This window comes from Solanum tuberosum, unplaced genomic scaffold (genome assembly GCF_000226075.1).
Source record: "Solanum tuberosum cultivar DM 1-3 516 R44 unplaced genomic scaffold, SolTub_3.0 scf00376, whole genome shotgun sequence".
NCBI lineage: Eukaryota > Viridiplantae > Streptophyta > Magnoliopsida > Solanales > Solanaceae > Solanum > Solanum tuberosum.
This window is the reverse complement of record NW_006239305.1, coordinates 359,727-376,575: the sequence shown is the minus strand read 5'-3', so window position 1 is coordinate 376,575 and position 16,849 is coordinate 359,727. Positions and strand designations below refer to the sequence as shown.

The 16,849-nt window shown below is 35.6% G+C and overlaps 1 protein-coding gene across 1 annotated transcript; it reads left to right on the top strand.

Annotated features, from left to right (window-relative positions):
- Nucleotides 1–2,206: 2,206 nt before the first annotated feature.
- Nucleotides 2,207–15,167, top strand: LOC102591079 (KH domain-containing protein At4g18375). Its single transcript, XM_006362046.2, has 9 exons — nucleotides 2,207–2,978; nucleotides 11,153–11,527; nucleotides 11,789–12,040; nucleotides 12,756–12,960; nucleotides 13,047–13,135; nucleotides 13,237–13,286; nucleotides 14,411–14,519; nucleotides 14,594–14,764; nucleotides 14,848–15,167. Exons 1-8 carry the CDS (start codon nucleotides 2,265–2,267, stop codon nucleotides 14,735–14,737), a joined length of 1,938 nt encoding a protein of 645 aa, XP_006362108.1. The 5' UTR covers nucleotides 2,207–2,264; the 3' UTR covers nucleotides 14,738–14,764; nucleotides 14,848–15,167.
- Nucleotides 15,168–16,849: the final 1,682 nt, after the last annotated feature.

The window sequence follows — 16,849 nt, the reverse complement described above, 5'->3', positions numbered from 1 at the left end:
TACAAGTAGCGTATTGAGAGCAAGTCACTTACTATGATTAGAAAATCTATTTGTTACAAAAAAAATAGATTATTACTAAATAATAAAAATTACAAGTGTGCATTACTAAAAAAGAATATCTGCAATTGAAATATTATCAAATAAAGAAAATTACAGTTATATGTTACTAACAAATTAGAACACACAGAATATTCATATGATATTGTTCCTTATATGAACTTTAGAATAAGTACAAAAGTTACTTAAATGAAAGGAGAGTGAACAAATGCAATGTTACACCTTAAATTAAAACTATACATAAATGATTTTAATATTATTCTTCTCGATCAAAACTTCTTTTCGAAAGAGAATCTATCAAATTTGATCAATAATGAACGAGAAATCGTAATATAATCGAATTTGATTAGGAATGTGCAAAATAAAATGAATCAAATTCTTATTAGCTACAAAAAAATAATAATATAAAAACTCTTTTGTCTTATTTATTCTTATGAAAAATTTATATAACATGTACTTCGATTTAAAAAGGAACGTTTTTAAAAAATAATTCTTTTTTTATAATACTCTAATTTCAACACTCTAATTAATATGTTTAAAGCCACAAGATTTTTTTTTTTGATAAGATAAGTGGCATTAATAACAGCATCAAGAAGATGCAAAATTTACAAGATATGGCATTTGAGCTTACAAAAAAATCTCTGGCTAACTATACAAACTATCTAAGCCAGAGCTAATGAGTTAGTAAAATCCTGAAGTTGTTCTGCATTAACAGCATGATACAAGTTGGTCCAACTAAACAAATTTTCAGTGCACCTAGTCTTCAAAATGCCTAAAGCAGTTGACTCTCCATCAAAACATCTCTTGTTCCTCTCTAACCAAATACACCAAAAAATACAAGCAGGTATCATAATCCAGATCTTCTTGTTTAAAGCCACAAGATTAATAAAACATTTTAGTATATTTGACACAACTTTAATTTATAATATTTTTTTTCTTTGATCAATTTAGAATCATAAAATTGAATTTTTCTTTTAAATTTCGTGTCAAGTTAAACTATGTTATTTTATTTGAAACGGAGAGAGTATCTTCTTTTGATAATTAATTATTAATCACTATATTTATACCAAATCTATCCATATTTTTTTATAATTATATATATTAGCAAAAATATTGGGGATTAAAAAAAGGCGGAATGACCTGGGAGACCTCTGTACTTGGCTCTTTTTGTCAGTTGGACCCTCCTACTCATCACTTTGCCAATCAAACCCTTAAACTCATCAAAACACAATATTTTAAAACCCCTCTGACCATTGACCGAGCTTATGTGGCATTAATATTGGTGAGTTGGAAATATGCGTGATTACACGCGCTTAAAAGCGAGTTAAACAATATTTACTTTAAAAACCAATTTAACAAATTAAAAAAAAAAATCATCTTCTTCAACCCTCCTTCACCCACACCTACCCTTTCTTCTTCTCCACCAGCCCTCTCTCCTCTACCCTCACCACAGCCCTCACCTTTTTCTTTTCTCCAGCCCATTCTTCTTTCTCCACCTCCACATTCACTCTTCTCCGCCTCTTTCTTTTCTTTTTTTTATATACAAATCAGTAGCTTCAACTTCTTCTAAAATTTTCGTTTTTTAGGTTTGAAAAATATTAGTATCATTCTTTTATTAGATGGTTTCAACGAGGAGATGCAGATAATGTGAAGGATGATTGTGACTATTGAAAATTTTAAAACTCCATTGATAAGTTTGAAAAAGCTTAAAAAATAATAAATGGGTCTTGTGAATTTGTAAAATTACTTAATTTTTTTTATTGGGGTTCATTGAGTTTGTGTTGGTGAACTTGTAGTTGAATTTACAAGTTAAATCAAGAAGAATTTGATCTGATGGGTATGAATCTAGTGCTCAATTTGTGACCAAATATGAAGAAGATGACTATTTGAAAAGTTAAAGAAATTAAAAAATTGATTTATTTGATTTTTTAAATATTTTTAGCACTTAATTTCGCATGTGGCACTAAAAATGATGTGGAATTTCACGTGTAATCGCGTCCATCACACGCACTCTGTCCGGAGGAAAAAAGGGTTTAAAATGTTGTTTTCTGATCGGTTTAAGGGTCTAGTTGGCAAAGTGATGAGTATGAGGGTTCAACTGACAAAATGAGCCAAGTACAAGGGTCTTTCAGGTCATTCTGCCATTAAAAAAACCCCTCTCTCAAGTCCACTTACATGCTTCTCTTTTCTCGACGCTTTCTTCTTTCATGGACTCATCCTTCGCCCACAAACGACACTTGGACACCACCACCGCATTTGATACTTCCACTCCGACCACCAAGCGCCGCCACCAACTGCTGCCGTCCTCGGCAACTCCGCCGTCCAATTCCTTTCGTACACCACCACCACCGCCGCCATTTCTGAAGCTCTCTCCCGGTGAAGCATTCTTTCGAATCCTCTGTCCGGCGGATAAAACCGGCGGTGTAATCGGAAAAGGTGGAGCCATAATCCGACAGCTCAGAGAGGAGACTGGTGCTAAGATTCGCATTGATGATTCACTAGCCGGTTGCGATGAGCGTGTTATCGTTGTTATTGCCGACTCAACGAAGAAAGATCAAACCAGCTCGGATGCTGGTGGTTTCAATGGTGAAGAATTATCTCATTCGGCTGTCAATGATGAGTCATCATCCCAGGCTCAGCGGGCGTTGATTAGAGTACTTGAGAGGATTTTGAAAGTGGATGAGGAGGGGAATGCAGTTCAATCGGAAGGAGAAGGGAGGAAGGATGAATTTAGCGATGTGAGGAGTCCACAGGGAGTGGTGGTTTGTAGGCTTTTAGCACCGAGTAATCAGGTTGGAAGCGTGCTGGGAAAAGGGGGAAAGATTATTGAGAAGATAAGACAGGAGACTGGAGCTCAAGTTAGGGTTTTGCCTAAAGATCATATGCCTGCTTGTGCATTACCGGGTGACGAGTTAATTCAGGCAATGCACTTTCTTCCTAATTTCCAGTTATCTTGAATTCAATTATTTATTTGTTCACTTGCAGATTTCATGTTCTGAACACTTCTCTATGTACTGAAGTCGAGTTTTATGCTTGATTGGTAATTTAGTCGTGCTCATAACTTCCATGTACCTAAAGGAATACCAGAAGAAAGAGAGAATTCTCCCAATGTGTAATTAACTAAATACTCAAAAAAGCGGAATAAATGAAGTTCCTTTCTGATAGATTCTCTGTTGTCTTGTGTGCTCACCTGTCCAAAATAGTTTCACAGAGCATCCAAAATGGAGATTGGAGGAAGAAGTGGAATATAGATTAATATACTTGAGTTTGTAGAAATATGTTGAAATAATAATTGGAAAACAAAAGAAGGAGCCAGTAAAGATGTTACATCTAATTGAAAATATCACATAGCAGTATGTTTTCTCTCCAATTCACTATACAAAGATTGTAATTTCTGCCTATTAAGGAAGTAAGTTATTTAGAACTGTCCAGAGTGGCCCCCAAGGCCTAGCTCAAGTGGCAAAAGGTGGAGGATTTGTGACTTAGGTCGCAGGTTCAAGCCCCACACCATGCAAAGCGAAGCCCGGTATTTAAGTGGAGAAGGGTAGAGGGGCGGGCCCATTATCTACCGAGTTTAGAAGGCTGTGATTGGTCCAAAGGGCGGGTCATAGATGGATTTCTCGGTTATCAAAAAAAAAAAAAAGAACTGTCCAGAGTGGAAGCAGATCAAGAAAAGTTGAGCGAAGGGAGTATGTTTTTGGAAGTACGGAACTTGATTGAGTTGGAGGGAATGCACTGACTGATTTTATTAACCTTCATAACCAAAGTGCACTTGACAACATCCAAAGGGGACCCTTGGACTCTTACTCGGAGCGCAAGGAGGTGCATGCACGAGACAGAGGACCCACCTTACTTGCAAAGTACATATAGATAGAATAACAGAGATTTTACTATCATTTGATCCTTCCACCTCTAAGTTTGGCTCTCGTCACCTCAAAAGTTGATAAGAACAGTAGAATAATATCACCAACTCCTCAATTTCCTAATCCTTCTATTCATTCTACAAGGCAGAGGTTAAAAGTATTGTTCTGACACCAAAGGTTAGACATTACAAAGCAATAACACAATGGAAATAAAAGATCAACATACCTCCAGCCATTGTCACGGTGTAGTCGACAGCGGCGACGTTTATCAGCCATGTTTCGGTGAGTCTTTTCTACTCTCAAGACCTTCTAAGCACTGAAAACCTCACTCTTAGATGGTATGGAGTTTGAAGAAGTAATGTGCTTAGGGACCCTTGAACCAAATGTCATATATATAATTGTGCTTCCATCAAGAACGGTTTTCAGACGTTGCTGTGATGGACAACAGTTTCTAAGAGGTTATGGGAAGTTTTACAACATGGAGAAGTTACCAACCTTTAGAATAGTGGGATAGGCCCATGTCATACAGGCCATTTCAGCAAATTGCTAATATTCGCTAACATTCTCCCACTTGGTTCGTGTATACTCTAATCCCATGAATGAAACATTATACACGATCATAGTGATATTTCCTCTAAAGATAAGTAGTATCGTCCATGTATCACTATGCATTATGCATCTAAGCCTTAGCCCATATTACTTGATGAATAAACTCAATGTTTATTCTAGGTCCATAATTAAGCGACATTTCTCAAAATAAAGTGAATGTGCACACAATTACAAATACTAGAAATATCATATAAATAGAGTTTCAACAATATTTGTTGTTACAATGAAATTTGACATAGTGGAATTAAGTCCCATTGTGACTACATGATCCTTAAATTTCTTCAATGGCATGCTTTTAGTTATAGGATCAGTTAACATCAGTTCAATGACCACTTTCTTATCTTTAACATGTTCTCTTATGGCTAAAAACTTTTTTTTTTTTTTTTTTTGAAACTGGTAAATGTGTATTCCTCAGCATTAAGGACATGCTGGACACCATCAAAAAGTGTTAGATAAAAAAAACAGCAACTAGAAAACAAGATACTTACAGAGATCTTAATAAATCTACAAACTGATCTATATCCTCTAAACCTACTTCTTTACACCAAAAGTAGAAAGATATTATACAATTCCATTTAACTTTCTGGATGGAATTGGATCTATCTTCATAACACCTCCCATTTCTCTCTCTCCAAACTGTCCACCAGATGCATTGTGGGATGATCCTCCACCACTTCTTTTGACTTTTGCTGCCTCCTCTTTTCATCCAGCAACTAAGCAAATCTGCAGTATACTCCGGCATAGTTGGCTAAAAACTTGATGTCAATATGCTTGCTTTTGACTTCCACTTCAGTTATTCTTAGCCATAAAGACAACAACTGAATTGTCACACTTCAACTTTAATGGCATAGAGATAGAGTCGACAATTCTTAGCACAAATATGAAACTCTACAACCATACATCATGTGAGGTAGCCTCAAAATAACAAACAAACTCAACCTCCATAGTGGAAATAGTAATCAAAGTTTGCTTGGGCACTCCTCTAAGATATAGCTTCAACAGCTAATGTAAAAATGTATCTTGAAGTTTATTTCTGTGAATCAACACAGCCAGCAGCGTCAGAATCAGAGTAGCCAATGACTTCCAAGTCATCTGGTCGTTTGTACATAAGCATGTAGTCTTTTGTCCCTTGAAGATATCTTAAGACTTTCTTTGCAGCTCTTTGGTGGTCAAGACTTGTATTAGTCCGATATCTTCCTAATATTCCAACAACAAATGCTATGTCAGGTCTTGTGTACAAACCTGAGCATACATCCAGTTTCCAACAATAAAAGCATATGGAATGTCCTTCATTTGTTCCCTCTCAAGATTGTTCGTCGGGCACTGATTCAAATTGAACTTGTCACCCTTTACAATAGGAGCTACACTTGGTGAACAATCTTTTATTCAAAACCTCTCTAAAATATTATTGAAATAGGCATATTGAGATAGACCTAAGGTACCTTGACTCCGGCATAGTTGGCTAAAAACTTGATGTCAATATGCTTGCTTTTGACTTCCACTTCAGTTATTCTTAGCCATAAAGACAACAACTGAATTGTCACACTTCAACTTTAATGGCATAGAGATAGAGTCGACAATTCTTAGCACAAATATGAAACTCTACAACCATACATCATGTGAGGTAGCCTCAAAATAACAAACAAACTCAACCTCCATAGTGGAAATAGTAATCAAAGTTTGCTTGGGCACTCCTCTAAGATATAGCTTCAACAGCTAATGTAAAAATGTATCTTGAAGTTTATTTCTGTGAATCAACACAGCCAGCAGCGTCAGAATCAGAGTAGCCAATGACTTCCAAGTCATCTGGTCGTTTGTACATAAGCATGTAGTCTTTTGTCCCTTGAAGATATCTTAAGACTTTCTTTGCAGCTCTTTGGTGGTCAAGACTTGTATTAGTCCGATATCTTCCTAATATTCCAACAACAAATGCTATGTCAGGTCTTGTGTACAAACCTGAGCATACATCCAGTTTCCAACAATAAAAGCATATGGAATGTCCTTCATTTGTTCCCTCTCAAGATTGTTCGTCGGGCACTGATTCAAATTGAACTTGTCACCCTTTACAATAGGAGCTACACTTGGTGAACAATCTTTTATTCAAAACCTCTCTAAAATATTATTGAAATAGGCATATTGAGATAGACCTAAGGTACCTTGATGTCTATCTCGATGATCTTAATGTCAATGACATAAGATGCACCACCCATGTCTTTCATATCAAAATTTTTAGAGGGAAACTATTTCACTTTATGTATCATTCCCTAATCATTAGATGCAAGTAAAATATCATTCACATATAGAACTAAGAAACATATTTTACTCCCACTGACCTTCTGGCATATACATTGATCCATAATGTTCTCAACAAAGTCGAATGAAGAGATAACATTGTGAAATTTTAAATACCATTGGCGTGAGGCTTGTTTTAGTCAATAGATGGATTTCTTTGCTCACCATTTAAATACAACAAGTGCTCAACATTACTAGAGGAGAATCCGTCAATTTGTTCCATATGAACCTCTTTCTCTAGATTACCATTGAGAAATGCGATTTTACATCATTTGTTGCAATTCTGAATCAAAATGGGCTACTAAAACCAATATAATATGCAAGGAATCCATTTTAGACATAGGAGAAAAGGTCTCTGTGTAATCAATTCTTTCCTTTTGAGCGAATCCTTTAGCAACAAGTTTGAGATGCTTTCTTAACTTCAACATGTTTTCTTGTGGCTAAAAACTTGATGTCGATATGCTTACTTCGACTTCCACTTTTGTTATCTCAGCCATAAAGACAGCAGATGAATTGTCACAATTTAACTTTGATGGCTTGGAGATGAGATTCGATGCCTAGATATGGATACATCATGTGAGGTAGCCTCAAAATAAGAAACAAACTCAACCTCCATAGTGGAAGTAGTAATCAAAGTTTGTTTAACACTCCTCCAAGATATAACTTGGACATGCATAACATTATGAGTGGAATCATTTTGTAAATTAAGAGAGAAAAGACCATCAAACAATGTAACATATCCAATAAGTTTAGATTTATAAAATAGATTGGAATTGTCTTTTCAAAAGAAGGAATATCCTAAAGGTACAAGTCTTGATACTAAAATTAAACTCTTAGAAAGTTAGGAACATAAAAGGCTTTTTCTAACTCTAAAATGAAACCACTACTAAGAACTAAATTACATGTCCCAATACCTTCCACATGCAACTGCATCATGTTTCCTGAATAGATGCTTTAGCTCCCACTGACTTGCGCAGGTTTCTTAAATCCTACAAGGAATTCGTAATGAATTGTAGAAGCAATATCAATTCACGACGTGTTATGATTAACACCAATCATATTAGCTTCATAGCAAACAAGAGAGATTGAAGTACATTTCATCACAAGCCATTGTTGATACTTGACAAAATTCGGCTTTATGTGCCCTTTCTTTCTACATAAGCGACCTTGGGATTCTTTCTTGATGCAAGTTTCAAGTGGTGCCTTTCCTTTCCATTTCTTATTGGCTTGATAGGTCTTCTTTTCTTGAGTAGTCATGAATGCACTTTCTCCTGCTACCTCGACTTCCTCTTGAGCACACTTGGCAATAAGTTCATTAATAGACCATATATCCTTATGTGTAAGAGATCTTACCGTGCATGCAGAGTATTCAATGTATATTGCACACGAAAAGTTTCAGACATTTCGACCTCAAAAGTCTTTAGTTGAGCCTCTTAGTCTCGCATCTTTATGATGTGCTCACGCATACCTCTCACACTGATGAGCATTTCATAATTAAGGTGCTGGCAAATGCCTTATTTGAAGTTTCAAACTGTTCATCAATAGCCTTTAGTAATACCTTGACATTGTTATACTAACAGAACCACGAATACCAACAAAGATTTTGGTCTTAATGAACATAACACTTAAACGGTTGGAGTACTCCCATTGTTCACGAAGTCCAATCTCATCTTGAGTGTTGATTTCATTAATAGATGGTTCTTCTTTCCTTATAGCATAATCAATATCCATGCACCTTAAGTGAAGGAAAATTCTCTCCTTCTCGATCTCATAGTTCTCACCATTCAGTTCAGGAATATTTGTGATAAATTTGCAAGTTGCATAACTGCAAAAATATACGTACATACTTAACACAAATTTGAGGCAAATAATAGAAAATTGAATCTACACACATAAAATTGCTTGTGGGCTAAATTTTAATTCAACCTTACGATAAAATTATCAATTTACTAGCTTGATATTATTATCTTTATGATAAAAATATTAAACTCTCATTCATGATTCATGTGTGTAATTATGAGAAGTATTTAATATTTTATCCTAATTTTATATTCGACCCAAATAACCTGTCAGGGTGGCCCAGTGGTTTGGTCTTGGGACTTCCATGTTGGAGGTCTCAAGTTCGAAATCCCTTGCCAACGGAAGCAAAGGGTTTGCCTTCTGGGTCGAGCTCGTTGCACCGGGCTTGCCTAGTGCGGGTTACCTCTCCTGTGTGGTTTGCGAGCTATTGCATAGGAGCAAGAGTTATACCCCGTGCGTACCCAAATGGTAGTGACTGCAGGTTTCCCTTATCATAAAAATATATATGCCACCCAATAATAAAGGTTTTTGAGTTATTATATCGTGCATAATTTATCACAATTCTAATGTCTAAAGTTTCTTTATGTGATCCTTAACTTTAAAATTTTATTCAATTAAAGATGTTGTGGCGAATCTTCAATCAAATAAAATTATAGTTCACTCAGACATGGATCCTTATTTAATATGTATAGTTTCCTTATTTGATCCAATATTATTTAACCAAGATAATTGTGGCTAATCTCAATCAAACTTATAAGAACCACTAGACATTAAATCAAAATCTTATACAAGATTTATTGCTGAACATTATGCAATGAACTTAAATTTCACGTGCTTAAATATGAATATGGAAAGAGACACATATTACATGCAGTAGACATAATAATTTATTAAGTACATAATAGTGAATCAACTAGAACCACCTTGCAAGGCTAAATACTCCTGGGTGGCTGATAGCGAAGTAGTACCGTGAGGGTGAAGTAGTCAACTGAGTTCCGAACGAATTAGCTCCTTGGTTTAAAACCTGATGAATTGCATCTGATCAAAACCCCTTGCCAACGAAAGCAAGGGGTTTGCCTTCTAGGTCAAGCTCGTCGCACCGGGCCTGCCTAGTGCGGGTTACCTCTCATGTGTGGTTTGCTAGCTATTGCATAGGAGCAGGGGTTTTACCTTGTGAGCACCAAAGCGTGGCGGCTGCGGGTTTCCTTGTCATAAAAAAAAAAGTTTGCTCAATTTCAAGAAAGGCAACTCCAACAGATAAATCATTTATCTTTATTAATCCCAAACAAAATTAGGTAACCACATAAATATAATAAAACAAAATTAGAAACCTAACTAGTTGCGTGACCCACTGACACACTGAAACCAAAACGGCAGTCTCTTTGCCTTTTATTATTACTTTATTAGTTTACGTTACATAAATAAAAGACAAAAAGTTATAACTGACTGTGGGTGCATTACACGAATAAAGGCAAAACTTCAAGACTTCAACCACAGTGCAACACTTAAAACACACTATATAGGTTGTCTTCTTCCTCTTGACGGGTCATTCGACCCGTTTGAAAACTCAGTTCGTGTTCACCTGTTAAAGACACCAAAAACAACATATAAAATTGCAGATTGCTAGAAAATCGATTTCCATAAGATCTCTACCATTAGAATACTTCAAAAGTTTCAAAACAAGATCTAAAATTAAGACCATTTTGAGTGGTTTTTAGATATTCCAAAAATCAAACAAGGCAGAGGTTAAAAGTATTGCTCTGATACCAAATGTTATACATCGCAGAGCAATAGTGTATCGGAAATAAATGATCAACATACCTCCATCCATTGTCACGGAGTAGTCGCAGTCGGCGGCGTTTTTCAGCCGTGTTCCGGTGAGTCTTTTCTACTCCAAAGACCTTTTAAGCACTCAGAACCTCACTCTTAGATGGTATGGAGTTCAAAGAAGTAATTTGTTAAGACCTTTCGCTGAGAGCCAGTCCCACTAGTGCTAGTGCTAGTATCAATAGGAAGATCTCACTTCTGTTTACTCAAGACGCCTCTTTCTCATCGAAGGGACCCTTGACCCAAATGTCAGTTGTTGTGATGGACAGCAGTTTCTAAGGGTTTATGGGAAGTTTTACAACATGGGGAAATTACCAACCTTTAGAATAGTGGGATAGGTCCATGCTTCTCTATTCCTTCTACATCTTTATTTTTTCTAATTGCACCACCAGAGCAGGCTGATTTAGTAGATGACAAACAGATGCGTTAGTCGATCCTTTTAAACAACTACCAGAGACCAAGTGTGCTCCCAATAATCCAATACCTCTACCTAATACTGAGTAATTCTGCTACAAGTATATGTGTGTATATCTGTGAGGATTATATTGAATTATGTCATTATAACAGAGGCACATGTCGGGTTGCTTTCTTAGCTTTATATGAGATTGATTTTTGTTCATTTCATTGATTATCTCTGTTTTGCTTGTATGATTACGTTACTCTGTATATGGTTTTGACTGTTGAGGGGATATCTTTGTGTGCAGATAACTGGAAGCTTTTCAACTGTGAGAAAAGCTCTGTTGTCTGTTTCAAGCTGCCTTCAGGATAACTCTAGGGTAGATTTAGTAAATCCCTCTACCCCCAAATTTTCAGGGATGTCACAAAATGGAACTGGTTATCACACGCCCGAGCAGTTCTCGAGGAGTTCTGGTGTTGAGAGTGCTGGAATCAACCACAGGATGGTCTTGGAGGAAGAGGTCATGTTTAAGGTGTTATGTCCGGTTGACAAGGTTGGAAATTTGATAGGAAAAGGTGGCTCAATTATTAGGGTGATGCAGACTGAAACTGGTGCATCTGTCAAGGTTGCAGATTCAGCATCTGATTTAGATGAAAGAATGGTTGTGATATCTGCAAGAGAGGTGCGTAGGCTGACCATTAACTAAGCAACTGTTTCTGCCTTTTCTCACAGACCCACTTGCATTTCCTATGTTAAAGTGATTTGCTCACTTCTTTTTTGTGTCACTTCGCTGTCATATTTTCTGCTGCATAGAGTCAATTTGTAGAGTTTTTAACTTATTCAGTTGATAATGGTGTCAGAAGGAACTGGTGTTGATCTTTTAGCCTCGCTACTCTATCCTTGCAAATCTTTATTGAGATCAGCTTCTTTGTTATTCCTGCAGAACCTGGAGCAAAGACATTCCCCTGCTCAGGAAGCTCTTATGCGTGTCCAGGGCAGAATTGCTGAGATTGGATTTGAACCAGGAGCTGCAGTTGTATCAAGGCTTCTGGTACATGCACGTCACATGAGTTGTCTCTTTGGTAATGGAGGTATCCTAATTGCTGAATTGCGACGAGTCACTGGTGCTAGCATTCGTATTTTTCCCAGAGAACAATCTCCAAAATACGGCTCCCACACAGAAGAAGTTTTACAGGTAGATACAGATTTTCCTTGAAGTTTATTCTAAAATATATGTAAGACTTCACGTCTCAGCTAGGTCGTCTTTGAGTGTTTGTCTGGAAATTTTCCATTTTTTCAAGATGCGTTATATAGCTTAGTTATATATATGGTACCTCAGCTATATAACTCATTGCCTGGAATTTTCTCTTTGGGTTGTTTGGGGGTGGGGGCGGGGGAGTTGTTACATTGAGGTTAGTGTTCTGATAGAGAAATCATAGTGTTTTGTTGATGATCATTGGAGATACATATTTTCTGTTTCTGTATTTGTTAGATTTCCTGACTACACTTTATATGCTGTTTTGTATTTGTTAGATTTCTAGTAGATAAATATCTATCTCAAATAAAGTGATTGCATTTCTACCTCTATATAACTTGCAATTCTTGGGGGCAGGGGTGGGGAGGGAGTAGCATTTATGATGCAAGTTAGTATTTAGATAGACTAGTCAAAGTGTTTCATTGATGATCATCAAAGAGACGTGTTTTCCATGTCTCTGTTTTGTATTTACTACTACATGAACTTGTATCTCATATAAATTGAGTTGCATTCTGTCTCACTTGGTGGAACTTACCTTCACAAGCGCTATGTGAAAAAGATAAATGAGGAATGCAACCTTGTTATCTTCCTTTCATGTGTGTTTTTTACTGAGGGAATTTTGCCAATTGGCTCCTGTTGTTTGAATTCTCTACAGGTCATTGGGAGCATGCAGTCTGTCCAGGATGCTTTGTTCCAAATTACTTGTAGGCTTCGTGATGCAATGTTTCCTGTGAAACCACATGTTTCAACTATTGCCCCTCCGCATTTCCCCCCTTACTCTGAAATTCCATCCCCATCATTCAGGCCAAGGCATGATCCTGCTTCTCCTAGTTACCACTCACCTGTTGGCTACCCTCACGGTATGAAACATACTTAGTAATCCACCCAAACGGTATGAACTGTTGCCTGCAATTTTACATGATTTAGACTGTAATGTTTTATTCAGATCGTGCTCCCCATTTCTATGGCTATGAGAGACAAGGGCATGCTCCGTATTTTGATAGACCTCCTTCACCTGGAAGATGGGGTCCTCAGGTTTGTTGGGGCTCTTTCCAGTAAACATAAATTATTGATACGTTTTTATGACAGGGTTGCATTTCTGACTATTTGCTTTCCTACTTTGCTGTTTTATCCAGGCAGTCAATTCTAGAAATACAGCTGGAGTGGCTGATTGTAGCAGTGCCAGGTAACTTGTTTTCCTCTGCCTGGATCTAATGTATTAGGTTGCTTAGGAACACTACAAATAACTTGAAGCCATCCATTGAATCTCCCAGGGGAGTGCTGGGTTGGGTGTACTAAAGGGATACTGGTTTCCCTGTTGGTGCAGGACTCACCAGTTTCTGATTTACTTGGGTAAACTTATTTCTTTTTGGGGCAACTAGTGTGATCTTCCTTGTGCAGCTTTAAGTGAGAGTAGTGGGCAATTAGTTGGTCGCGACTTAATTAGGTTCATCGCAGTCTACAACCATGAAGCTAATGATGCATAAATGATTTTCAGATGCTAATATGAATTTAAAAGCTATCCAGAAGCATGAACTCAATTCACTGTTTTCCATTTCTGTTGGGAAAGTTATATATCTTGGTATGCACAACCTAGGCAAACCATGTAAAAGAACTTGTATCCGTGTGGAAGCAAGTTAAGAGGTGGTCATAAAGAGTCAGCATAGAGGATATGCTATTGCAGTCGTCAAATTCTGTTAAACTGGGTTTTGGCAGCTGGACCTTTATAAAAATTGGGCAAACGTTAGTATGTAGCTCTGCTGTTTGAGCTGGATGAGGGTAGGTCTGTTAAGTTCTTCACTTTCCTGTAATTTGCATTTAAGTTGTTAAGTTCTTATAAACAGGGTTTCTAGATAGATACATATATTACATTATGAGATATCCTTTATTGAAAAGTAAAACAATGCTACCTAGGATGGGGATGTTGTATTTAGCGGGAGCATCTCTTGTAAGAATAATATCCACCTAAAACTTCAAAGGCAAGTCAGTAAATGTTTGCAGTGCTTACAGGTTAACTGTTTTAAGAGTTGAGTTGTAAAGTTTGTGTTGGAGATAGTTTAGGTCCTTAATTAAAACTTGACAATAGTATAAGAAGTCTGTTGGAGATACTTGAGGTGCTAGATTCGTTGCTAGTGGGATTAAAGAGAAAGGGGTGTAGAATCTGAACAATTGACTTGAAAGTTCTTGGACCTACATTCCTCCTATTTTTTCTTAATTGATTCGTATTCTTGTTTAATTTGTCCTTAATCGTTTCCCTTGCATATCTTGCCATCACTTTGTGTATCCACTATGTTAAACTATCTGTTGCAGTGAGGCAGCACCTAATTTACCAGGGACCACTGTTGAAGTTGTAATTCCTGAAATGTATATAAAATATGTTTATGGAGAGGATTCTAGCAACCTTCATCAAATAAGCAGGGTAGGTCAGTTTGCTCTAGGAAACTCTGTTTTTCTTATAGGTAAGGTAAGTTAACATTTGTGTTTGGTATTCAGATTTCAGGTGCTAAGGTAGTAATTCATGATCCTGTAGCTGGTTCTGCATACGGCTCTGCTATTTTGTCAGGGACGAAAGATCAAGTGGAATACGCTCAGACCCTTATTCATGCCTTCATCTATGCTGAGAAGGGGGACACATAGAGCTTGTTTGTTACCATGATCCTAGAGGTAGCGTATGCGGTGGTCTGTTTTTCTCTTGCAATTCAGTTGACATGTATTTGTGATGGTAAAATAATTGTTGGAACATGTAGGAAGAACATAGTGTAAACATTAACAAAGTGGAAAGACGGAGAATGCAGCAGCTATTTGGGAAGGGAAAAAGTCAGCTATGCCTGTTTTTTTCATCATATTTTTGATGTTAGGAGTATTTTGCAGGCAAAAATGATGTAGTATATGTAAATGTTAAAAGCAACGTGCACATGAATTTGTCAGTTCATTTGATTCTTATAGGAACCACAATCATGTGGTTCTGTAAGTTATACAATGCAGGTGTATCTTTCTATTATTAGTTTCAAATCCTGATATTTTCCTTTGACTAGATATATATAGGGAGTAAAATGTGTTGATAGTATTTTCAGATTATTATTTTTAGTTTTATGTCCTTATAAGAAATATGAAAAGATCATTTTCTTCTGTTCATTTTGTAAGTGGGCAAGGGATCGTAAATATTGTTTGGCGAGTGCGGATAAGTACTATGGAGAGTGAAGCCTAGTTTTTTTTTAATCAAATACTCCTAGTTTCTAATGTTAAAAGATGTCACTCTTTTAGAAAAGACTAAAAAGAAAAGAGTCATACATACAATAAAACAATTGGGAGTGGTATATGTGTAATAGAGGAAGTAAAGACTAGAAGATTGATTAAGGTGTTTATTTAGTAGATGCAATATTACATCAAATCTTAAAATTTGATTATTATTATTATTTTGAATACGTGAAAAGTTATGTAGAATTATAATGAAATTAAATATTTTAAAATTAAAAATCGTCATATAGATTGTTACAACTTACAAGTAGTGAATTTTTTCCTTTGGTATTTTCATTTTCCTTAATTTCTCTTCCCCACATGGAGTAGGAGCATATGATTCGTCGTACGAAAGCATTAATCATAAAAATAGACACGTACAAAGAGTTCACTCAAGTAACAAGTCTTTTCACTATTTATTTCGAGATGGTGACACATGCACGGGAAGTCAAAAATTGATTTTTTTAATAAAAATAATAATATATTCAGTGTAATACTATAAGTGAGGTGATTTATTTCCCTCTATCTAGTAAATCCGGCATTTCTTTAGTAATAACAATTGGTTTTTAACAAGAGAGGTTTATATTTATTCCTCAATTTTTGACAAAGTAAACAATTACCCTAAGTTAGAGCTCCATTAGAGGTCAAAAATGGCAAAAATGAGACTTTTTTCCTAATAATTTGGCCATTTTGCGTTCCTTAAAGTTACTAAATTTCGAATATCACCAAATAAAATTGTACATTTTCAGTTTAAATTCCTCGTTGCTTCCGCCTGGCCCAACTAAAACATATTCCCCTCCGACTCAAAATAAGTGTTATCTTAATAAAAATTACGTTTATATAGAAATCAATTAGCTTACTTAACTATTTTTATTTAATAAATACCACTTGAAAACTGAACACTATCAAAAAAGATAAAGTATAAAGGTATACAATAAAACCTCACTAAATTAATACAGGTGAGATCATGAAATATTATTATTTCGTAGATGTAATATTTAATCGATAAATTAATATTTATTGACTTAAGGAGTGTTTTGAGATTCAATGAAGATTAATTTTGTTTATATCAAAATTATTGTATCTTACTAATTTATGTATCATATTTATTGAATTTACATAAAAAAAATATTTTGTACCATCTTACTAAATTATGTATCGTATTTATTGAATTTATAGATAAGAAAAATAATTCATTATACATAATGTACAATATATGTGTATGATTTCTTGTAATATATTTTTTTGGTTAAATGATTCTTTATAAAATAAATTTCATTGTCTTATATTTTTACTAAAAACATTCAATGTATGATGGTAACAAAATAAATTATATAAGCAACAAAGGAAATTTCTTGAAATCATACTCAAAAATGTCTTTTCATTTAAAATTTGTCATAAATCAACAATGACACTTATTTTGAAATATTTTTTTTTCTTATTAAAGTAACATTTATTTTGAAATTGAAGGAGTATTTTGAAATTTTCCTTAACAGATTTATTATGGCAAAA